General features: G+C 51.7%; 3 protein-coding genes across 7 annotated transcripts in view; 2 read left to right on the top strand and 1 right to left on the bottom strand.

Annotated features, from left to right (window-relative positions):
- The window catches only part of CCDC107 (coiled-coil domain containing 107), a 232,499-nt gene that overhangs the window by 174,533 nt on the left and 34,238 nt on the right, over positions 1 to 23,728 (top strand). The window contains exon 1 of one of the 2 annotated variants that reach the window (XM_050762239.1): positions 4,969 to 4,972. The exons of the other annotated variant lie outside the window; for it this stretch is intronic. The gene's annotated coding sequence lies outside the window, so the exon portion shown is untranslated. Of the gene's footprint in view, positions 1 to 4,968; positions 4,973 to 23,728 lie in introns of those variants that run through there. 2 annotated transcript variants of the gene reach the window in all.
- On the top strand, positions 4,518 to 9,304 carry TESK1 (testis associated actin remodelling kinase 1). Of its 3 annotated transcripts, none has more exons than XM_050762120.1 (10): positions 4,518 to 5,109; positions 5,255 to 5,376; positions 5,508 to 5,556; positions 6,110 to 6,256; positions 6,600 to 6,682; positions 6,855 to 6,945; positions 7,201 to 7,284; positions 7,433 to 7,522; positions 7,667 to 7,781; positions 8,133 to 9,304. In XM_050762120.1, the coding sequence occupies exons 1-10, from the start codon at positions 4,891 to 4,893 to the stop codon at positions 9,011 to 9,013; spliced, it is 1,881 nt and encodes a 626-aa protein (XP_050618077.1). In that variant the 5' UTR covers positions 4,518 to 4,890; the 3' UTR covers positions 9,014 to 9,304. The 3 variants fall into 3 exon arrangements, with proteins under 3 accessions (XP_050618077.1, XP_050618078.1, XP_050618079.1); XM_050762121.1 differs by having other exon boundaries at positions 4,573 to 5,109; positions 8,378 to 9,304; XM_050762122.1 differs by lacking the exons at positions 4,518 to 5,109; positions 5,255 to 5,376; positions 5,508 to 5,556; positions 6,600 to 6,682 and having other exon boundaries at positions 6,117 to 6,256.
- On the bottom strand, positions 9,224 to 19,446 carry CD72 (CD72 molecule). 2 transcript variants are annotated; one of them, XM_050762226.1, is made up of 9 exons: positions 17,750 to 17,864; positions 17,542 to 17,649; positions 16,708 to 16,779; positions 16,126 to 16,215; positions 15,469 to 15,804; positions 12,396 to 12,541; positions 11,056 to 11,171; positions 9,875 to 10,029; positions 9,224 to 9,583 (listed from the first exon to the last, which is right to left on the bottom strand). In XM_050762226.1, exons 1-8 carry the CDS (start codon positions 17,829 to 17,831, stop codon positions 9,897 to 9,899), a joined length of 1,083 nt encoding a protein of 360 aa, XP_050618183.1. In that variant the 5' UTR covers positions 17,832 to 17,864; the 3' UTR covers positions 9,224 to 9,583; positions 9,875 to 9,896. The 2 variants fall into 2 exon arrangements, 1 of the variants encoding a protein (XP_050618183.1); XR_007719940.1 differs by having other exon boundaries at positions 9,224 to 9,487; positions 11,056 to 12,541; positions 17,750 to 19,446.

Here is a 23,728-nt window from a genome sequence, read left to right as displayed (position 1 = left end):
CAGCCTGGCCAACATGGTGAAATTCTGTCTCTACTAAAAATACAAAAATCAGCCGGGCGTGGTGGCAGGTGTCTGTAATCCCAACTACTCAGGAGGCTGAGGCAGGGGAATTGCTTGAACCTGGGAAGCAGAGGTTGCAGTGAGCCGAGATCACACCACTGTACTCCAGCCTGGGTGACAGAGCAAGACTCCATCTAAATAAATAAATAAATAACTGGGCTGGGTGCAGTTGCTCATGTCTGTAATCCCAGCACCTTGGGAGGCCAAGGCAGGAGGATCACTTGAGGCCAGGAGTTTGAGACCAGCCTGGGCAACATGGTGAGACCGTGTCTCTACAAAAAAATTAAAAATTAGCCTGCTGTGATGGCACATGCTTATAGTCCTAGTTACTTGGGAGGATGAGATGAGAGAATCACTTGAGCCCAGGAGGTCAAGGTTGCAGTGAGCTTTGTGCCGCTGCACTCCAGCCTGAAAAAGAGACCCTGTCTCAAAAAGAAATAAAAGATAACTAGCAATAATTGAGTACATCATATATGCGTTAAATTATGAGTTCATAACGGTACTTAAGAAAAACCTCACTGGTCAACTTTGGAAGATGCTGGGGAACCAATTCATTACTTTGAAAGCTGGTAAAATAAGTGAGAAACAATCAAGTATTTATTCTGCCTTTCCTAGGAAATATATCTCTGTGTAACAAATAGTTAATGTGGAAAAGTTTCTCCTTATAGAAATATTCTACCTAATACTTCTATAGGAATTCATTCAAAGAAGGAATGATAATATTATTTTCTAACTTTTTATTTGAGACAGGGTCTTGCTATGATGCCCAGGATGGACTCGAACTCCTGGGCTCAAGTAACCCTCTTGGCTCAACTTCCCAAGTAGTTGGGACTACAGTCATGTGCCACTATGCCCAGCTTTAACTCCTCTATTAATGAACCTGGACCAGTGGTTCTTAATCAGGGTCAATTTTGTCCTCCAGAGGACAACTAGCAATGTCTAGACACATTTTTCTATTGTTATAGTTGGGAGGAGGTGCCACTGGCATCCATTAGGTAGAGGCCAGGGATGCTGCTAAACATCCTACAATGCACAGGACAGCCCCCTACAATAAAGAATTTTCCATTCCAAAATATCAATAGTGCCACGGTTGAGAAACAAATATCAGTTATTAACATCACAAAAAGACCACCATTGTATACCTCCAGATAGAAGTGCTAAAACCACCCACAAATTAGTTTTGCCAAAATAAATCTAAATTTGATTAAGTTACCAATTTATATCAAATACAGAGGATGGAGGAACATGCTAAATTACAACAGAAATCAAGACTCTAAGAAACCCTACAGGACAAAGAACTAGTTTAAAACAAATAGAAAAAAAGATGGAGAATAAGCATAGATCTGCAAAGACTTAAGAAACATGGCTGGGTGTGGTGGCTCACACCTATAATCCCAGCACTTTGGGAGGCCAAGGCAGATGGAATGCTTGAGCCCGGGAGTTGAGACCAGCCTGGGCAACGTGGCAAACTCCATCTCTACAAAAATACAAAAATTAGACAGGTGTGGTGGTGCCCACCTGTAGTCCCAGCTACTCAGAAGGCTGAGACAGAAGGATTGCTTGAGCCTCGGAAGTGGAGGTTGCTGTGAGCCAAGATCAACCCACTGCACTCCATCCTGGGTGATAGAGCCAGACCCTGTCTCACAAAAAAAAAAAAAAAGAGAGAGAGACAGAGACAGACAGACTATCACCTGTAAAGTACAGGCCTAATTTAGATTTTGATTCAAATAAACAATTTTTAAAAATCAAACGTAAGACAGTGGGGGAAATGTAAACAACTGGATGCTTGATGATATGAAGGAACTATCGTTATTTTTTGGTGTGACAATACTGTGATTTGGTTTTAAAGAAGAATCCTTATCATTTAGAGATAACATACTGAAAAGTTTACAGGATGAAATGATATGTCAGAAATATACACAAATATGGAGTGAGGAAGAGGGCACGGGTATAGATGAAACAAGATTGGCCATGAATTGCTCATTGGAGAATCACTGGTATAGAAGGGTAAATGAAAGCGGTACTTTCACCTAGGCCAGGTCAAATATGACAACAGTACAACTGAGGCAAAGGCAAACCAATTTTGCACTATGGGTTTCCAACAAAATGGTCTTACTAATCCAACGTAAATAAACATTCATTATTCTATTCTGCGTGTGTGTATGTGTTAAGACATTTTCCATCATAAAAAGTCTGAAAAACAACAACAAAAGGTTTTTTTTGAGACAGAGTCCCGCTCTTGTCGCCTAGACTGGAGTATAATGGCGCGATCTTGGCTCACTGCAATCTCCGCCTCCCGGGTTTAGGCGATTCACCTGCCTCAGACTCCCAAGTAGCTGGGATTACAGGTGCCCGCCACCTCGTCACGCTAATTTTTTTGTATTTTTAGTAGAGACGGGGTTTCACTATGTTGGCCAGGCTGGTCTCATCTTCTCCTGATTGAACCACAGACACAGCCTCCTTCCTAATCAGTGTTGGCCAGGCTGGTCTCATCCTCTCCTGATTAAACCACAGTCACAGCCTCCTTCCTAATCAGTCTCCCTGCCTCCATACAACCACCGCAATCATCTTTCCAAAATAGGCATCTGGCTCTTTGGCTTGGAATTACCATTACTATTACAGTAATTCTCAAACATGATAAAGGGCCAGAACCCAATATCGGTTAAAAGATCTATGATATTACTTAAACAAAATGAGGCATAAATTCCTAGTGTTTACAGATGTCATACAACAATAGAAAGCAAATTCACAAATAGTTGTAGATGTTAGCATTAAATATGATGAATGAGCGTGTGCTGAGACCAAACGCCTCCAGAAAAAAGAACAGGATGCATGTGCCCTGGGCAATTCTGAGGCTGGCCTGCCTCCACCGGCTGTGGAAGGATTGCGAACGTCTCCCTTCCTCTCGCTCCAAACTTGTGCAATACCTTCCCTTGTACGGCGCACCAAGACAGCATCTGGCCTTCTCTTGACTCTAAGGCATCATGTATCATTTATGACCGTCTTTATTCTTTTCTCAGTAGCCCTCGACAACTGAGTAGTACTTCTTGGCTCCAACTCTCATAAACGTGTAACCAGACTCCATTGGAAGACGGTAACCCCACGCGATACGGACTGTGCTTGTATTAATTTTCTTTTAAGGTTACTACAGAAATATTAATACAGTACTTGAGAATTCCTGACGGACGCAGCCTCGCTTCCTCAGCTCTCTCAGCCGGCCTCCGCACCCGGTACCGCAGCTTTCACTCCCGCCGCCTACCGTTCCGCCGCTAGGGGGCAAGCGGCTCAACGACGCCCATTTAAACCGTTTGCCCCGGAGTGGCCTGCCGGGATCGCGTGTCACCACCCAACCCTGGCGATGATTGGCTATTTTGCCGAGGCCGGAGGCGGAGCCAGCGGCAGAACCGGAAGTATCTGGTACGGCAAGTGCACAGAGTCCGCAGACTGCATGCGCACCCGGGCACCGCGCCGACTTAAAGAGGCCAGTTGCAGCCCCTCCTCTGGCCTGAGGGGACAGACCGTGTTCCTACGTGGAGGGCGGAACCCTCACACTGAGGAGGGCTGGGTCACACTGAGGGGAGGAGTCACCTTGAGAGGAGGGGTCACAATGACTTAGTGGAGTCACTCGGAGGTGGGGTCTCACTGCGTGGGAGGAACACAGAGCAAGGGGGTGCAGCACTGAGGGGTTCTGACACACACTGACGGTGGCAGTGCCACACTGGGGAAAAGTGCTCCCGAAAGGGAGGTGTCTCCGAGAGAAAGCGTTCTTTGAGGGGGTGGGATCTTGCGGAAGGAGGGGCTTCCCTGCAGGTGGTGGCTTCTCTCTTAGAGTCATTTGGACAAAGTAATAAGAGGGAGATCCCGGCTGGGTAGTCACAGGGCGGAGGACCTGGACTCTCTTCTTTATTGGGAGACGGCAGGATGAAGTGAGGAGTCGGGGCTAAGCTGGGTATGGGCCGGCCAAAGGCTCCCTATAGCCCCGAGGTATCACAACCTCCCGTGAAGGTAGAAGGTGTTAGGGAGGCCAGAGGTTCAAGGTGTCGGAGTCGAAGAGACCTGGGAAATGGGCAGGCTGGGCCGCGGCGCAGGCCAGGAAGGTGGACAGGTTGCTGGGCTGCCTCGGATTGCGACTGGGCCTGAGGGGCCTACGTTTCTGCCCCGTTGGTCCCTGGAGCCCAGGAATCCGGCAGGTTTCTGAGCCCGACCCACAACGGACAGTCCCAGGGAGGACAGGGGACTCCCTGGGCAGCTAAGCTTCGCATGCGCACCATCAGCCCTTAATTCCCTTTCGTTATTCAAGTTCAGGCCTGAGCTTATTTGACCCGGGCGGCCCAGGGCCTCGCGGCCGGAGAGCGGGGAGGCGGGGGTGAGCACCTGAGGGGGCGTGGCCGCTGCCGGGAGGCCGGGCTGGAAGGAGTTAAGCGGAGGCCCGGCCCAGCCCCGCCCCCGGCAGGCCGCGGAGCCTGAGCCCCGGCGGCTAAGCGGAGCAGCCGCCGCCCGCCCGCCCGCCCGCCCGCCTCCGCCCGCGGCGAGCTAGCCCGCCGGCGCCCGGGAGCGCTGCCGCCACCGTCGCCGCCACCGTCACCGCCACTGCCCGGTCCAGGCCCAAGCCCAGGCCTACGCAGAGCGGAGCGGCGCGGCGTCCACCCGGGCCCAGCTAGCCGGCGCGGCGGGGGCGGGTCCAGGATCTTCGGCTGATCTTCATTCTCAAGGCGGGAGCGGGAGTCCGGGCGCCCAGGATCTGGCTGGGCCCGCGCCCATGGCAAGCGCGGCCTGCCCGGGCCCCGGGGACCCTGCCATGTGAGGCAGGCCCGGGCTGGGGGCCCGGCCATGGCCGGGGAACGGCCCCCACTGCGGGGCCCTGGGCCCGGGCCTGGAGAGGTGCCGGGGGAGGGGCCCCCGGGGCCGGGGGGCGCGGGCGGAGGCCCGGGCCGCGGCCGCCCCTCCTCCTACCGGGCTCTCCGCAGCGCCGTGTCTAGCCTGGCCCGTGTGGACGATTTTCACTGCGCGGAGAAGATCGGGGCCGGCTTCTTCTCTGAGGTCTACAAGGTAGGACCGGCCGAGAGGGCAGAGGGGCGGGACCGAGCCTTCAACCAGAGGCTGCAACTAGGGGACCGGGAGTGCGGGGAAGAGGGTCCAGACTCGGGCGACCTTCCCGACCTGCCCGACCCTCGCCGGCCGCCCCCGCCCCCAGGTTCGGCACCGACAGTCAGGGCAAGTCATGGTGCTGAAAATGAACAAGCTCCCCAGTAACCGGGGCAACACACTACGAGAAGTGCAACTGATGAACCGGCTCAGGCACCCCAACATCCTAAGGTGAGCGGCCCCAGTCTCTGGGCAGCTTGCTGGGCGGGAGAGAAAAGGAAAGATCCCGCGGGAAACGTGGAACTGAGGAGGAGCTGAGGCCCTTAACAGCCTACCCTTCTATCTTCCCCCTTCTCTTGCAGGTTCATGGGGGTCTGTGTGCACCAGGGACAGCTGCACGCTCTTACAGAGGTGAGGATAGACCAGGAAGGAGGGATCCCCACCCCCCCTTCACCCCCAAGGATAAAGGCAGTGAACAGGCCTGGTGGATCTACGGAGGACTAGTGAGAGGCAACAGGATCTCCTCCCAGGGGAGGCTTTCCTGAACTTCCCTTTAGGCAAACCACGTATAAAAGGCCTCAGCTGGTCTTATTCTCTGTATCCCCTAGAATAGTGCTGTCCAATAGAATTTTCTTCAGTGATGGAAATGTTCTCTATCTGTGCTGTCCTATACAGTAGCCACTAGCCACATGTGGTTAAATTTAAATTATGTTAATTGTTTAGATTTTTTTTGTGGGTCAACTTGATTAAATTTTAAAAATTTTAAATTATTTAAGTTGTTGCACATGGCTAATGGCTACTGAGTTGAACAGGGCAACCCTAGAACATGGATGGAGGGTCCTACAGCACAATCTTACCCCTCTGACCTCTGTGATCCTCCGGAGTGTCCCCTAGCTTATAAGTGGGGGATCTAGAATACAGACTGAAGTCTGACATCCATTCCCATTCTCCTCCTATGCACCAGTATATGAATGGGGGGACCTTGGAACAGCTGCTCAGCTCCCCTGAACCCCTATCCTGGCCTGTCAGGCTCCGCCTGGCCCTGGACATTGCCCGAGGCCTGCGGTACCTGCACTCCAAAGGTGTATTTCACCGGGACCTTACATCCAAGGTAGGCTAGTGGGGTGGGTGGAGGCATGAAAGAGGGTTTGAGACTATTAGGTTGTAACTGTCCTGTGGACATTGGAATGTGGATAACAGATATATTAGGATGTTGGAGTGGCGAGGCATTGGAGAATATTGGGGGACCAGGGTGAGGGGAGTGCTCGGAGGGACTGAATAGCACCCTGTGTTTGGAGTGTTGGGTGATGTTGCAATATTGAAGTGCCTTGAAAAACTGGGAGAGCAGAGAGGGTTGGGGTTATGCTGGAGTGACAGGGCTTTGGGTTATACATTGGGAGGCCAGAGGGCAGAAGGTGATGAGTGCTTGGGGATACTATGTGTGTATGTGTCAGAACTGTCTAGTCCGACGGGAAGATCGAGGCTTCACCGCTGTCGTGGGTGACTTCGGGCTGGCTGAAAAGATTCCTGTGTATAGGTGAGGTGAATGTCCCTGTTCCCCCCAAATCTCCCAGAGTGCCCCTATCTGATGTCCCCAGAGCCCCAGCGATGTTTCCCTTGGGGAGAGAAGGGAGTTCACCTCATCCCCTTTTCCCTGGGGGAGATGCCTGAGTAGGATGTTTCTGACCACCCTGCCCCTGCCCCTGCAGGGAGGGGGCAAGAAAGGAGCCATTGGCTGTGGTGGGCTCCCCATACTGGATGGCTCCAGAGGTGTTACGGGGTGAGCTGTATGATGAGAAGGTGAGACATCAACCCTTCAGATCCCCAAGGCCTTCCGAGACCCTTGAGGTTTTCTCATAAAGCCCCATCCATCCCCAAAACAACCCTACCAGATCTTCAGGAGTCCCCAAGATCCCTTTGCCCCTCACAGGCACCCTTCCAACACATGAAAACTGTCAAGATCCCCCACCCTCAACCAAATTCAGCTATATTCTGTCAAAATTCTGAAATGAAAACTGTTAATTCTTCCACGACACTGTTATCTCTGACCCCCAGGCTGATGTCTTTGCCTTCGGAATTGTCCTCTGTGAGCTCATCGCCCGAGTACCTGCAGACCCTGACTACCTACCACGCACTGAGGTGAATGTCTCCAGGTTTGCAAATGAAGAACTCCAGACTAGCTGGCTCATAACTAAGGAGGATTCCCTAGAGGTTGAGGTTCTGACTGGGGAGCAGAAGGAGAACCCAAGAAAAGCTGACTTGGAGGTCCCTCCTTCTGTCCCCACAGGACTTTGGCCTGGATGTGCCTGCCTTCCGAACTCTAGTGGGGGATGACTGTCCACTGCCTTTCCTGCTTCTGGCCATCCACTGCTGCAGCGTAAGAGCCTCACAGCCCTTCCGCTCCACCCTGCCCCCATCTATAAGCTGCCATGGCTGCCCTATGGGACCCAGGTGATGGGAGGAAACTCAGAGACCCTCTTTCGGAGCACTGAGTGAAGCCATTCCCGTCTCTACCCATCAGCTGGAACCCAGCACCCGTGCCCCCTTCACCGAAATCACCCAGCACCTGGAATGGATCCTGGAGCAGCTGCCTGAGCCAGCCCCACTCACCAGGACTCCCCTGACACACAATCAGGGTAAGTGAGCATGACCTTGACCCAGCTTAAGTCCTTTGGCCTTTCTCATCCTTAAAACTCAGAGATGACATGGAGGAAGCTAAATATATTTATTAGTTGAAAAGGCTGGCAGTCGGGCTGGGGTAGGGTGGGAGGACATCTCAGAGAAGACAGTTTCCTAATGCTAAAGCTTGAGGGAGGGGAGGGGAACAAGTAAAAGGGGCCTGGAGATGACATCGCCCCTTTCCAAAGAACCAGGTGGGACTCCCTTTTTCAAGCTCTAGTCCCACCAGCCTCCTGGAGAATAGTGAGGCCCTCAAGGAGCTGTGATCAAATGCTGAGGACAGTGATTCCAGACTTCTCTGTCTACAGGCTCTGTTCCAAGAGGGGGTCCCTCTGCCACGCTTCCTAGGCCAGACCCCCGGCTTTCCCGAAGCCGGTCAGACCTCTTCCTGCCCCCATCACCAGAATCACCCCCAAACTGGGGGGACAATCTGACTCGAGTCAACCCCTTCTCACTACGGGAAGACCTCAGGGGTGGCAAGATCAAGCTTTTGGACACACCCAGCAAGCCAGTCCTGCCTCTTGTGCCACCATCACCATTCCCCTCCACTCAGCTGCCCTTGGTGACCACCCCGGAGACGCTGGTCCAGCCTGGAACACCTGCCCGCCGCTGCCGCTCACTACCTTCATCCCCTGAGCTCCCCCGCCGTATGGAGACAGCACTTCCAGGTCCTGGCCCTCCCCCCGTGGGCCCCTCGGCTGAAGAGAAGATGGAGTGTGAGGGCAGCAGCCCTGAGCCGGAACCTCCAGGACCAGCGCCCCAGCTGCCTCTGGCTGTGGCCACAGACAACTTCATCAGCACCTGTTCCTCGGCCTCCCAACCCTGGTCCCCTAGATCAGGACCTGTCCTCAATAACAATCCCCCAGCTGTGGTGGTGAACTCCCCACAAGGCTGGGCTGGGGAGCCCTGGAACCGGGCCCAGCATAGCCTGCCCCGGGCGGCAGCCCTAGAGCGGACAGAACCCTCGCCACCCCCTTCAGCTCCCCGGGAGCCTGATGAGGGGCTGCCCTGTCCTGGCTGCTGCCTCGGCCCCTTCAGCTTTGGCTTCCTGTCCATGTGCCCCCGCCCCACACCAGCTGTTGCCCGCTACCGCAACCTGAACTGTGAGGCGGGCAGTCTCCTCTGCCACCGAGGGCACCATGCCAAGCCACCCACACCCAGCCTGCAGCTGCCCGGGGCACGCTCTTAGCATTGGAGCCTGTGGTCTCAGTCCTCCAACTTTGGCCTTCAGGACACCCTGTAAGAACAGAGCACACTTGCTGGACAGTGCCAGTTCCAGATGGGCTGACCGGCTCTTCTCCCTGTGTAGGGGAGCCCCAGCATGGACTCGAGGGACAGAGCACTTCCAGTTCGATCCCTGGCTCGTGTTCCCATGGGGATCACTGAACCAGACACAGCATTGCTGACACATGAGACTAACACGTGCAATTATTTAAAAAGATTTCAATAAAACTGCCTGGCTGGCTCCGGGCCGCCCCTATCCACTCAACCCGTGCGCCCTCCTCCCCCGCCCCATTCTACCATGGGAAGTTCTTGCAGGGAGGCCAAAGTCCCTTCTAGAGGTGGCTTCACCCTTTTCCCAAGAACAGTCCAGTTTCAGGAAGAGGGAGCAGGCAGCAGGCTGGCTGGAAGTGTCAGGTGTGGATCAGCTGGTGGCTGAACACTGCCCAGAATGAGGGAACACAGGGAGGATATGGTCTGAGGACCCGCAGGCCTCAGGTTAGGAAGGAGGGGCACAGTTTCTTGTTGGCATGAGTGTCTGGAAGAGTAAAGTATCTGTGAGCTCCATGGTTGACTTAACTGAACCCTCATCCCGCTCACCCCATCTCCCCTTCAGTTCTCGACAGCCACATCACCAGCCTCCCTTAAGTTCTAGGCCTTACCTGTCCCTCTGCCTGCCCAGCCCATCCTAACATAAGCAGACCAAGCAATGGAGGCTGTGGAGGAACTTTCATCCCAGGTACAAGTTTTCCCTCAGGCCCCTGGGTCCCTGCTCTGAGTCCCTCTGCCCCTGGACTCCCCATGCCTTGGCCCCATCCCTCACTCTTACCGAATCAGTGTAAAGGGCTGTCCTAATCTGGAAATCTGAAAGCTGTCATCTCACAGATGAAGGGAAGAGAACTTCCACATTCCTCTGTCTCCATTGTCCAATACCATGACCAATTTTTTTGTACCTTGGTACATTTTGAACTTTGAACATAAACCCTGAAAAGTAATAAGGTAGAGCTGGGATATGCTCTGGACCCCTCCTATCCCACCCTCCCTTCTCTCCCCTTTCCCTGCATAAAACCTAAGTCCTAACTCGCTTTGCCTGCCTAAGGCCACATCTGGGCATGGTTCAGGACAGATGTCTGGAGTTCAACTAAAACAGGCTTTAGAACCAGCAGAGGGAAAAATCACTCCAGGTCATAAAGATGGGAAGGCCAGGCCGGGCTCGGTGGCTCATGCCTGTAATCCCAGCACTTGTGGGAGGCCAAGGCGGGCGGGTTACGAGGTCAGGAGATCGAGACCATCCTGGCTAACACGGTGAAACCCCATCTCTACTAAAAGTAAAAAAAATTAGCCGGGCGTGGGGAGGCTGAGGCAGGAGAATGGTGTGAACCCAGGAGGCGGAGCTTGCAGTGAGCCGAGATTGCACAACTGCACTCCAGCCTGGGCGACAGAGCGAGACTCTGTCTCAAAAAAAAAAAAAAGATGGGAAGGCCAATTAGGGAACATAAGGAGGCTGCCACCCTGTTTTAGGGTCCCTAGGGTTGATCCTCAATGGTACCCCACTGCTCCCTTGATCACAGTGAAGTGGAGCTTCGATGGTACCCCCACTGCTCCCTTGCTTACTTCACTGAGGCAGCTCTAGTGCCTCGAGTGGCTGCTACTGAGAAAGTACAACCTCAGTTTGGGTGGCCTTGTCAAAGGATGGAGAAATGCTGCTGTCATCAGCTGTGGAGCCTTAACTAAATCCTTAATGTCTCCCCCTAAAAGCTAGCATAGGTCCCAACCTAGTAGTTACTGAAACAAAAAAGCATGTGCCAGGGACTTCTAGGTGGAAATAGAATGGAGAATAAGATTGCCTTAAGAAGTTATTAATCAAATAGAGAAAACAGACAAATAGGCAATTACAGTGTTGATTTATGGGAGAGTTCTGAGGGAAGCAGGTGGGGAGGAAATCTGATTACCATGTCTTTGTGGAGGGGATTATGAAGTTGAAAATACCCAGAGTCCTAACAAACTTACCTAGTGTGTTGTGTATCATCAGTCAACTTCCCATCCTTGTTAGAGCTGAGGCCAGTCCAGTATGAATTCCCTGAACCACCATTTGGCAACAGCCAATTTAAGACGAAGTAAGAACGCTAAGGGGAGATTCAGAGAGACCGGAGATATGTGGAGAGTGATGAGAAATACAGAAGAAAATGCATGCCCTAGGGAGGCCTCAGCTTCGGCAAGGGGGCTGTATATATGACAGCTCTTTGGTAACTGGTCCCTGAATCCACCAAGTGCCACCCTGCAGATGCAGGCTCAGTGCTCAATTTGCCTTCCAGCTGAGTAAGAATCTCTGCCAGCCTTTGGAGGGGAGTCATTGTGTGTGCTGTTCTGGCCCCAAGGAACTAATCCCTACAATCCAGCCCACCAGGTGTGGGACCTCTCTGCCTGAGAGGCCACAAGAGTCAAGGAACCTGTCAAGCAGCCCAGGGAGCTGACTAGCAAGCTGAGATGAGATACAGATTAAAGTAGAGGCCAGGTGCAGTGGCTCACACCTGTAATCCCAGCACTTTGGGAGGCTGAGGCAGGTGAATCACCTGAGGTCAGGAATTAGAGACCAGCCTGACCAATATGGTGAAACCCCGTCTCTATTAAAAATACAAAAATTGGCCGGGCGCGGTGGCTCAAGCCTGTAATCCCAGCACTTTGGGAGGCCGAGGCGGGTGGATCACGAGGTCAGGAGATCGAGACTATCCTGGCTAACATGGTGAAACCCCGTCTCTACTAAAAATACAAAAAACTAGCCGGGCGTGGTGGCGGGCGCCTGTAGTCTCAGCTACTTGGGAGGCTGAGGCGGGAGAATGGCGTGAACCCGGGAAGCGGAGCTTGCAGTGAGCCGAGATCACGCTACTGCACTCCAGCCTGGGAGACACAGCGAGACTCCGTCTCAAAAAAAAAAAAAAAAAAAATACAAAAATTAGCTGGGCGTGGTGGTGTGTGACTGTAGTCCCAGCTACTCGGGAAACTGAGACAGGAGAATTGCTTGAACCTAGGAGGCAGAGGTTGCAGTGAGCTGAGATTACGGAATTGCACTCCAGCCTGGGTGACAGAGTGAGACTCTGTCTCAAAAAAAAAAAAAAATGTAGATATGGTTCCTAAGTTTCTACTCTAATGCCAACTCTAATCAGTTAGTAGGGGCTGCCTGGACCACTGTGCTGAGAAGATGCAGAGGTTGTTTCCAAGCTCAGAGTTCAAGAGTATTGTGATTCTCAGTTTCTTCCACGGAAAAGGAATGGCCACCCCAGCCATGTATGCACTGCCATTCCTGACTTGATGACATATGTCCCTTTGTCTGTGAGTAAGGATATGCTTACTGATTGTTGATAAATTTCACTGAATGTGACCAGCTTGGAAGACAGAGTTTCACAACGTTTTTGGCTCTCCTGCCAAGTTTTCGAAGTAGGTGAGATGTAAAAGCAGCTTTTCTGATGCATTGTCCATCCCGTCGGACAGCAGGTGTCTAAAAAGCAGAAAGAGTGTGATAGCAGCAACAGTTGGGATGAAAGTAACTACTCAGCAGTCTTTTGCTAACAATATTCTCCTAGGGCTAATCTCAGCACCTTCATGGACTTCTATGATCTTTGCAATCTTTCTTTCTTTTGCATCCCCTGGAAACACCGTACCTGTCCTTACTTAGTAAAAAAGACTTTAACATTCAACAACATTACTTCTTAGCAATCTAGGAGGTTTGTCTTAATAGGGCTAATTTTATTACCCCAATTTCTGAACAATTGCAGTCCACCCTGACACTTTACCTAACATCTCTTGGGCCCATCTCCTCCACTCCCTAAAGCACCCCCCACTGCACATCCAAGACTTCCACTCCTCCAGCACTGGCCCCCTCCTTCCCTCTCCAATTTCCTACAAGCCGAAAATGTTGGGTCCTGTTTTGCAGAAACAGCTCTCTCCATTGCCCTCAAAATTTCTCTTCTCTGTTCTTCTTTTCCTGACTATCCATAAGAAATAAATATCCCTCTTTCTTCAACATCCTACATCCCAATCTGCACTTCTAATCCCCAGACCACCTCTCTCCATTGCTTTGTTCCATCAGTCCTACCTTCATCATTCAAAAATCATTCGCTCCCCACTAGCTCCCTCTCTTCTCTCTGCATGATCTCATGTCCCCACCCTGCTACTCCCTTGAGTTACTGTCCTATGGCAACTTAAAGGAATAAAAAGAAATCCCTGCTGGGCACAACGGCTCACATCTATAATCCCAGCACTTTGGGAGGCCAAGGCGGGATGGATCACCTGAGGTCAGGAGTTAAAGAGCAGCCTGGTCAACATGGTGAAACCCCACCTCTACTAAAAATACCAAAAAATACCCAGGCACTATGGTGCACACCTATAATTCCAGCTACTCGGGAGGCTGAGGCAAAAGGATCGCTTGAACCCAGGAGGCAGAGATTGCAGTGAGCCGAGATCACACCACTGCACTCCAGCCTGGGAGTGCACTTCAGTCTCACAGAGTGAGACTCCACCTCAAAAAAAAAAAAAAAAAAAAGGAACAGAACAGAAAAGAAAAGAAATCCGTATGGCCAAATGGAAGAAAGTGAGGGGATAAGTGGAACACTGAAAGGTAGGCAGGGGTGTTGGAAGCTATGTTAAGGATTTTTTATTTTTATATTATGAGAAAGAGAAAGTCAGTGTAGGATTTTACACAGAGGAATTTTGTTCACTAGCTATATCCCAAGTGCCTGGGCACAGTGCTAGAACATATTATCTGTTATGTATTCCATAACTGTTTATGTAATCAATTAACTGGAATGCTCTAGATTGGGATGACATGATCAGATTTTTGTAAAGAATTACCCTGGCTCCAATATGAAGAATGGACTGCGGGGAGAGGAGTGAGTAGGAAAAACATTTAGAAAGTTGTTGCAGCTATCCTTGCAAAAGATGAGGATGGGCAAAAATCCAAATGGATTTATAGACTTGGTGATGGGAAGTGGAGGGAATTCCTCTCAGAATGGAAGGTGAGGGCATGTGCTGAAAGTGAGGGAGAAGGAGTTATTATGGAGAGCAAGCTAACCACTGCAGAGGTTGCCAGGCAGTGCTGAGAGACTAGAGTCTCAGTGGCACTGAGCAAAATGATTCCACAATTTGTCACACCTTGGTGCTGACTGTGGGCAGTTGGGTTCATCCAGAGTTGAAATTTTGCCCATCAGGTGCACTAGAAGGATAACGGAACAAAGAAGTGAGTGAGCCATGTGCGGTGGCTCACGATTGTAATCTCAGCACTTTGGGAGGCTGAGACAGGAGGATCGCTTGAGCCCAGGAGTTCGATACCAGCCAGGGAAACATAGTGAGACCTTGTCTCTATTTAAAAAAAAAAAAGTGAGTAGTAAAAGTGATGGGCTCCAAACCCATGATAGGTAGGGAGAGAAGTGTGGACAGGAGACAGCTGATGGGAAGGGAGAAAAAGGGGAGTCAGCAGATTGGAGGCCTCAATGACATAAAAAAGTTTGGGGAAAACCTGGAGGAGTGGTGGGCAGCTGTGATCAGAGTGGAAGTCTGAAACCATCCTTTTGCCAGAAGAGCAGTTTGGGATGTAGAGGTCTAAGGTGCTGCTAAGAGAATGGGCAGCCCTGGCATGGAACTGATGGTCACAGAGGTTCAGGTTAAGGAAATGAGGGCAAGGGGCGTCTGCACATAATCTTGCTGTCTTATGCCTGGGGAGATCGACCAGATGACCCCAAGCTAGACAGAGCCTAAACCTGATCATAGCCCAAAAACACCCCAGTCCCCTTGGGCCTGGCACCTTGCCTAGACCCTCAGCCTGTTTTGACACAGCCTTGCCTCTTTTATGTGTCCCTTTCCCCATCTCCACCTACTGGCTGGGGTCCTGCTTTCAAAACGAATGGACACCCCATCCTAGTTCCCTACACCACAACTCCAGGCTCCACCTCACTGTGAGTACTGAGAGCCTCACTGCCTTGCCCCACCACCAGGTTGCACTCCATGTCAGTCAGTTAGTCTTACCCTTTGGGGAGATCTCAGCTATAATGAAAATTAATGAAAATTGAGGACCCTGTCTTTAGAAAGATGTGCAAACTGCCAAGTTCACATCCAAATTTGGGGGCGTTCCAGATCTTTGTCACTGATATCAACAGGAAGAAACCTTGGACAGTGTGATTTGGACTGCTGGCTGCCATCCTCCTCTACCCCACAGGATGAGCCTTGGAGCTCGGTGGGTCCCCCTAAATCCAGTATGCAGCTTGGTCCTTCTCTCTGTTGGCCAAAGCTGAACAGCTCATGTCAGCCACCACTCTGGTTCACTGCCCCTTTCCTGAACACCTCACAGGCCCCTGGGTGATAGACCCCTTCCACTAGTATCTCCTTGCTCCAATCCATCCCTCCCTTCTCTCCTCTCCCCAGAGCGGACACCTGATGAGCGGCATGTGAAGAAGGGCTTCAGTCTGTTCTCCATGTTGCTCAGCTTCTGCTCCAAGGCCCTCCTCTGTTGCTCCTCACTTTGCAAGGTCTCCTTCGTCTTCTCGCTGTCTGTCTGGCAGGCCTGTAGCTGCCCTTCGGCCGCCTGATGAGCCCTCTGTTCCACCTCTAGTGCTTCCTGACTCTGCGCCAGCTCTCTCCTGGACCCCTGCAGATCCTCTGCGCTCTGTCCCAGCTGCCTTATCTTCAGGTGGAGCTGCTGCCTCAGGCTGCTGTTAGTGGCTTCCAGAACCCTATTCATCTGCTGGAGCTGCTGAGACACCTGCAGATCTGTTTGGCCACAGAGATTTGGTGGATGTCTTCTCCAGCCCTGCCCTAGTGCCCTGAGACTGCAGCATCAGCCCTTTTTCTCCTTCTTGCAACTTTTTGCATCACAGGCTGAAATACAAGATTTGACTGCCTAAAGTGTAAGGAGGTACTGGATTAGGTGAGGACAATTCAGGAAGACAACAGCCCTGGCAGGAAACCAAACCCAAAGCTAAGGATGTGGTGGTAGTGACTATGAGCCCTGCTGAGGAAGGTCAGCTTTGCGGGGAAAGTCAGGACGAAAGTCGTTCCGTGTAAGTGGGAAGTGGGGACAGCCTTACTCACAGCGCACTCCCAGGCAGATGACGGCTACTCCTAACAGGAGGCAGGTGAGGAGCAGGCCGAGCAGGAAGTATCGCAGGCAGGCTGTGCGGCCTTAGGGGGACAGTGGGATGGATGCGGGCAGTCAGCCCCCGGAAAGAATGTAGAGACGAGGGGACAGGTCCGCGGAGGAGACCCCTGGGGAAGGCATCCCTAAGAGGAGGGAGGTGCAGAGCTGAGGGGGCAACCATGGTGGTTTCTGTTGGGTAGCGGGGTGTTTCGCAGGTAGGGGAGAGGGTGTTCCAGAATCAGAGCTGGTAAGGACTCAGGGGCATAACCTGGGAGAAGGGGAAGGAAATATCAGACGAGAGAGGGAGAGAGGAGAAGGGGGGCAGGAAGGCGAATTGGGACCATCCGCAGGGGGGCGGTGCACGTCGGATTCAGACGCACCCGATGTAGGTGAACGGGGCAGGGCAGCCGGGGCGGTCGGAAGGGCTGCGCCCGGACTCATCCTGGGAAGAGCTGCACCCCGCGGGGCCCAGCGCCATCCGCAGCCGGGACAGGCGCGAGCACGTGCCCCCGCGGCCGCACCGCACACTCACTCACAGGGGAGAATCCGCCCGACGGCTAGTGACGTCACGGCGCTCCAGGACGCAGTTGACTGCTCCGACTTGACCGCTGTCGAGGGGAGCATTCAGTTTGAGACGGGAAGCCCCGAGTATTGCCCCTTCTCCTCCGGTGCACCCGCTTCGCCCTCGCCACTGGGAAACTCCAGTCTGCCCCACGTTGCCCGCTAGGGTTGCTCTGGTACACCCTGTCACTCTACTGAGTTCCTCCTCTGCCTGGGACTCTCTCGGCTCCCTCCTGGGTCTCACCGTATCTTTTCCCGGACCCCCTCATCTCTCGTAGTTCTTCCTTTATCGCTTCCTCAGGGGCCCCTTATCTGTCGGCCCCAAACCCTCTCCCCCTTTGCTCTCATCCAACTCCCATTCCCCCTTTTCCCTCCCATGGCTCCCCGTTTCCCATTAGAACTCATCCCCCACAGGGCTGCCCTATCCCTCCGCAGCCCTTATCTCCCTCACTGGGGTCTCCACCTTGCCGGAGGAATCTTTCTTCCTCCCCTGGCTCCCATTTATCCTGTTCCTATTCTTCCGTTTCCTAAGAACCGCCCTCCTCCTTTCCCCAGGGTATTGTGCTGTCAAGAATATTGTGGGCCATGGCGTGGGGGTGCACGCCTGCAATCCCAACACTTTAGGAGGCCAGGGCAGGAGGATCACTTGAGCCCAGGAGCTCGAGGCTGCAATGAGCCATGATCACACCACTGCACTCCAGCCTGCGTGACAGAGCAAGACCCTGTCTCAACAACAACAAAAACATTGTGGACTCCCCAGCTCAAGACACAGCCCCTCAACAAACACACATCCCCCAGGCTCTCCAGACCTGCTTTGTCGCCTAGTCCAGAAGAAGCCAAGCTTGAGGGTCCCCCTGGGACTGGGGGCACTTGAACATTCTCATAGGTGAGTTCCCCATCGTCATCAGCCCCTGCGTCTGGAGAGAAGAGAAGAGGGACCAAGGTGGGAGTCGGGAATAGGATCTGTGGGGTGGGGAGTGGGGATGCAGGACCAAGGGGAGGCCTCATCCCCCTTACCCTGTCCTAACCGGCTGGAGATGCTCTTCTTCAGGGGTGCCTTCACAAACCTCAGATCTGCATAGGTGATGGCCTCAGCCATGGTCCCGAGCAGCTCTGCCCCAACTCGTCTTCCCTGTCATCCACCGTCCTCCCTTGCTCCTCTTTTCTCTGTCCCTTTACAACTAGGCTCTGTGTTCCCTCCGTGACTGCACGGTTTATCACCTGGCCCTGTGACTTCCAGTCACAAAAGAGGAAGGTGTTAGCAAGTCTCAAACAGATGGGCTCAATGAAGCAGAAGGCATCCCTGGGCCAGGGCCAGAGGGGCCACGGAGGGGACGCTGAGGTCCAGAGCACAGGGGTAGGGACTGGGCCTGTCCCCATGTCCTCCCTGTGCTTCCTCTCCATGCATCTTAGACCCATGTGGGCCATACTGGACCCCAAACTCGGTCCTCCTGGTTATCTGCCCTGATCTGCCCCGCCCTCCTCCTGGCTGCCTTGTCCACTGGGGCTTATGATGTGTAGCTGCAGCTGCACTGACTCAGATGATCTCCCCAGCTCCAGGGTGAGGCTCCATTCTCCCCATGAGACTGGGGGTTCCTGGTTTGCATCCCTCACTCCTCATCATCCTGGGGTTTCCAGTAACTGGGCGTTCAGGAACAGGTCCGGGCCAGGGGTGAAGGTAAGGAACAGCCATGGCTGCAGCACCTCTGGAAAGGCATGCGGCAGCACTGCCCCCCATGCATCCTCATGGGGAGCCAGGGAGCAGGTGAGCATGGGAGTTGCAGAGGGCTTAAGAAGGACTGCAGCTTCCTAGGCAGAGGCAAGGCAGGAGCAGAGCCAGAGGCCGAGCACAGATTCTGGACCAGCAGAGGTTTTGACATTTTCTTGGTTTGGTTTTGGTTTTTCTCTTATTTTCACAGCAAAGTTCTTCCTTTAAAAAGCCCCAAAGCTGTCCCTTCACACACAGCCCCAAGGAAAAAGGGGGCATTTGTGGTGGAGGACCCAGGGACTGCCAGGCCTTCATAGGTGTTGGGGGCCTGGCTGATGGAGGAGACAGGGAACCAGTTGGGGGAGAAGGGGGCAGCTGAGCAGGGGTGCCCAAAGGCGCTCCCTAATGTTCTTTTACCAGGATGTGACCCCTAATAGGAACCCCAAAATGGCCTACATCCAGGATAGGAAGGAGCTGGAACAAGATGTAGTGTGGGGGTGGGAAGACCTAGCCCCTAGCAAAGTGACATCCGCCCCGCAGAAACCCCCTCTCCTACAGCTGTGGGGAGGAAAAAGGAAGGGGAAAAAGGTCCTCACCGCATGCCAACAGCTTGGATGATTGGTGGTGTGTGGCAGGACACACAGCTAGAGCTCTGCCAATAGCTCCGCCCAGCCACCCCTAGAGGAAGTGGCCACTGAGGCAAAGCTGTCACTTCAAAAATGTACCTGTAGAGAGGCACATGTGTGCATGTGCGTGCATGGACACGCATGTTCCCAGGACTTTGCAGTCTGTTAGGGCATCTGTGAGGTGAGCAGCTATGTCAGAGCCTGCCTGGAGGAGGAAGCCTTCTGTGGGCTGAAGGCTGCCTGCGATCACTGTTATTTTCCACGGCAGGGAATGACGGGTCATTTTCAGAAAAGTCTTCAAAGGTCATCACAAGAGATCCTACAAGTATTTCCTTCTTGAGGCTCACTGTTTCCTAAGGTGCCTCTGCAGCTGTTAACGGTCCTTGCTTGATTAAAGTTTCCAACAACCCAGACCTTCCCCCAGATACAGACAGTGGTGTGTGGTGGTGACTCCCTGGGGGCCTCAGGGGCCCTGAGAGTGAGTGGGAGGGTGTAGAGCAGCTGGTGGCAAGGGTGGGTGGGGTGGGAAGAGTCAAATACTTGAACCTGTGGTGTACAGGGGGTGGGTGTGGGCAGTGTGTGAGTAAATCAATTGCAGGAAAATTTACAGGAGTTCCACAAACTGTAGAATGTCCCAGTTTTCAGATCCAATACACGGGTGAACATGATGTAGATGCCAGGTAAAATGCCAAAATCAAGCTTCTAGTCTGCACTCAAAAAGGAATCCGTGGCCAACATAGTGAAACCCTGTCTCTACTAAAAACACACAAAAAATTAGCCAGGTGTGGTGGCTGAAACCTGTAGTCCCAGCTAGTCAGGAGGCTGAGGCAGGAGAATCACTTGAACCCAGGAAGTGGAGGTTGCAGTGAGCCAAGATTGCACCATTGCACTCTAGCCTGGGCAACAAGAGCAAAGCGCCATCTCAAAAAAAAAAAAAAAAAAAAAAAAAAAAAGGAATACATGGGCTTGCTGCCTAACTTGACTGTGGAGAGGCTTAAGAAGGGGATCTCCTGGCCAGGCGTGGTGGCTCACACCTATAATCCCAGCACTTTGGGAGGCTGAGGTGGGCAGGTCACCTGAGGTCAGGAATTTGAGACCAGCCTGGCAAACATGGTGAAATCCCGTCTATACTAAAAATACAAAAATTAGCTAGGAATGGTGGCATGTGCCTGTAATTCCAGCTACTAGGGAGGCTGAGGCAGGAGAATTGCTTGAACCCGGGAGGCAGAGGCTGCAGTGAGCCAAGATTGTGCCCAGCCTGGGCTACAGAGTGGGACTCTGTCTCCCAAAAAAAAAAAAAAAAAGAATAAAAAGAATAAAAGGAAGAAGAAGAAGGGAATCCCCAGATGGAACTGCACACCCCATTGTCTTGAATGTCTTAACCAGGCTTGTTCTATATTTTTCTCTTCTTTAGCTCTTTTGGTGATGGTTACGTATCTTTTGATCATAGGCCACATTCGCTTCTAATCTTAGACCAGCTTGTAGCCTTCCTTTGTGAACACAGTAAGAGAGTGGGATCCTTCCCCTTCCCCATGTGTATCACACATTACCTTTAGAGACTGGACATCAGAAAAGATACCTGTAACTCCAAGCTGTACCTCTACTGCCCAAATATCAGGGAACTTTTAAGAGCTGAGGGGTCAGTGCTGTACATTTCAGCTTTTCCAGAACTGTAATATCATCATCTGAGAGCCTGGAGGGCAGACACCAACACCCATGTTTTGCCCTCTCTTGGCCTCCCCACTACTCATTACAGGGAATGGGTGTTTACAGTTGACAAGAGGAGGGGGCCCAACCATAAGGGCATCAGATAGAATTTGCCATGTGGAAGGAAGCTCACCTGATCAACTTTGTGTCATTGATACAGTCTATGTCAGGACATCAGGAGCATCTCCTAAGACTCTGAAAGTCAGGCTATATCTGTCTTCATTACTTTAACCCACTGGCCTCCAGGAAGCCCTAGTTTACTGACAGGGTGTGGTAGCCAAAATAATGGCCTCCCAAAAATGTTCACACCCAAATCCCCAGAACCTATGACATATGTCACTTTACCTGACAAAATGTAGATGTGACTATGTTAATTAAGGCCCTTTAGATGGAGAGATTATTCTGTTTTATCTTGGTAGGCACACTCTGATCATATGAGTCCTTGAAAGGGAGAACCTTTCCCATCATGGGAAGAAAGAGATTCGGTGAGGGAAGGAGGGCCAGAGAGATGCCACAGGAGAAACACTCAACCCATAGGTCCTGATTTTGAAGATAGAGGAAAAGGACCATGAGCCAAGGAATGCAGGCAGTCTCTGAGAGCTGGAAAAGGCAAGGAAGCAGATTTTCCCCTTCAGCATCCAGAAAGGAACCAACCCTGCAGACACCTTGACTTTAGCCCAGTGAGACCTGTGTTGACTTGATCTCCACAACTGTAAGATAATAAATTTGTATTGTTTAAGCCACCAAGTATGTAATTTATTAGAGCAGCAGCAGTTTCCTGAACTGTGGAGGAAGCATGATGTAATAGAAAGAACAGGGAGACTCTGGTTAAAGAGACCAGCCTTGCCACAGTATGTGACTTTGGGCAAGTCACAATTTTCCATATGTAAAATACAAGATAGTCTGACCTCAATCAAGAGGATGATTGCTGGAGACACACTAGGTGTGGACTTTACAAAGGCCTCTTTAAAAGTCTGTCACAAAGGCTTCAGAGTCAGGAGGGAGAAAAATGGGCCACCCGATTGCACCATGAGGGAGACTTGGATTTCTTTGATCACTGAAGCCAAAGAGTACAGATAGGTCTTCGGTGACTTGCCCTAGGCCTTTCCTTGGTCCTGCCTCAAATGGTGACACAGAAAGCACATTCTCTGTACTAATGGCACAGAGCTGAAAAGAAAAGCAAATACATCAAAAGGCCAACTCAAGATTCAAGCCTTGCAACAAGGCAAAATGATGGCTCCAAACCACAGAATGAAATGTCATAAAAATAATAACAGCAGGCTGGGTGTGGTGGGTCATGCCTGTTATCCCTTGGAAGGCCAAGGCGTGCAGATCATGAGGTCAGGAGTTCGAGATCAGTCTGGCCAATATGGTGAAACCCCGTCTCTACTAATAATACAAAAATTAGCTGGGCACGGTGGCACGCGCCTGTATCCCAGCTACCCAAGAGGCTGAAGCAAAAGAATCGCTTGAACCTGGGAGGTGGAGGTTGCAGTGAGCCAAGATGGAGCCACTGCACTCCAGCCTGGGCAACAGAGCAAGACTCTGTCTCAAAATAATAATAATAATAATAATAATAATAATAACAGCAAAGTCAGGCACAATGGCTCATGCCTGTAATCCCAGCACTTTGGGAGGCTGAGGCGGGTGGATCACGACCAGCCTGACCAACATGGCAAAACCCCATCTCTACTGAAAATACAAAAATTAGCTGGGCATGGTGGCACATGCCTGTAATCCCAGCTACTCAGGAGGCTGAGGCAGGAGAATCGCTTGAACCTGGGAGGCGGAGGTTGCAGTGAGCCGAGATACTACTACTACTGCACTCTAGCCTGGGTGACAAAGGGAGACTCTGTCTCAAAAAAAAAAAATAATAATAATAATAATTAATTTAATTTAATAAAAATATAAAATGAGCAAATGAGCCTCTGCCTAAGGCTGACCAGTCCATAGACAAGCCAGTGGCCTGGACATCAGGATGAGTTTATCAAATGTTCATTTTCAGGAATTTAAGTGGGAAAATATGGAGATGACTGCTGAGTTGGCAGTGGGAGTTAAAGATGAAAGGATGTGTAGAGAGCATCTACCTTGACCCACAGAGTTCTCCATATCTAGTGATCGTCCCTGGCTACTCCTCGCTCACATACTTAGTGGGGAGCGATTACCCTGGCAGAGGCGACTGAACCTGATTGCCTGATTATCATGAGGGGTTAGGGCTGCTGCTACATACTGTAGGAATGTCCGGGCACACCTCATTTTATTGCACTTATTACACTTCACAGATACTGAGTTTTTTTTTTTGTTTTTTTTTGAGACGGAGTCTCGCTCTGTCGCCCAGGCTGGAGTGCAATGGCGTGATCTTGGCTCACTGCAAGCTCCGCCTCTCGGGTTCACGCCATTCTCCTGCCTCAGCCTCCCGAGTAGCTGGGACTACAGGCGCCCGCCACCTCGCCCAGCTAGTTTTTTTGTATTTTTTAGTAGAGATGGGGTTTCACTGTGTCAGCCAGGATGGTCTCGATCTCCTGACCTCGTGATCCGCCCGTCTCGGCCTCCCAAAGTGCTGGGATTACAGGCTTGAGCCACCGCGCCCGGCCGATACTGAGTTTTTTTACAGGTTGAAAGTTTATGGCTACCCTGTGGCAAGCAAGTCTACTGGTGCCATTTTCCAACAGTACATGCTCACTTCATGTCTCTGTGTCATCACATTTTGGTAATTCTTAAAATATTTCAAATTTTTTTCATTATGATTGTATCTGTTATGGAGATCTGTGGTCAGTGAGTTTTGATATTAATATTGTCATTGTTTTGGAGCACCACGAACCATACCTATGAGACACTGAACTTAATAAAAGTTGTGTGTGTTCTGACTGCTCCACTGACTGGCTGTTCCCTGTCTCACTCCCTCTCCTTGGGTCTCTCTATTCCCTGAGACAAAACAATATTAAAATTAGGCCA

Source organism: Macaca thibetana, chromosome 15, assembly GCF_024542745.1.
Source record: "Macaca thibetana thibetana isolate TM-01 chromosome 15, ASM2454274v1, whole genome shotgun sequence".
Lineage (NCBI taxonomy): Eukaryota > Metazoa > Chordata > Mammalia > Primates > Cercopithecidae > Macaca > Macaca thibetana.
The sequence above is the reverse complement of the archived record's forward strand: the minus strand, read 5'-3'. Positions and strand labels throughout refer to the sequence as shown.

What these genes read in the sequence shown, in the direction of transcription:
- TESK1 (XM_050762120.1), top strand. Translation starts at nt 4,891, where the DNA reads ATGGCCGGGGAACGGCCCCCACTGCGGGGCCCTGGGCCCGGGCCTGGA. An exon ending in TCTTCTCTGAGGTCTACAAG is followed by an intron (nt 5,110 to 5,254) that starts GTAGGACCGGCC and finishes CCCCGCCCCCAG; the next exon opens with GTTCGGCACCGACAGTCAGG. An exon ending in TCCCCTGACACACAATCAGG is followed by an intron (nt 7,782 to 8,132) that starts GTAAGTGAGCAT and finishes CTCTGTCTACAG; the next exon opens with GCTCTGTTCCAAGAGGGGGT.
- CD72 (XM_050762226.1), bottom strand. Translation starts at nt 17,831, where the DNA reads ATGGCTGAGGCCATCACCTATGCAGATCTGAGGTTTGTGAAGGCACCC. An exon ending in CATCTGCCTGGGAGTGCGCT is followed by an intron (nt 15,805 to 16,125) that starts GTGAGTAAGGCT and finishes GTGGCCAAACAG; the next exon opens with ATCTGCAGGTGTCTCAGCAG. An exon ending in CTTCACATGCCGCTCATCAG is followed by an intron (nt 12,542 to 15,468) that starts GTGTCCGCTCTG and finishes TCTGCTTTTTAG; the next exon opens with ACACCTGCTGTCCGACGGGA.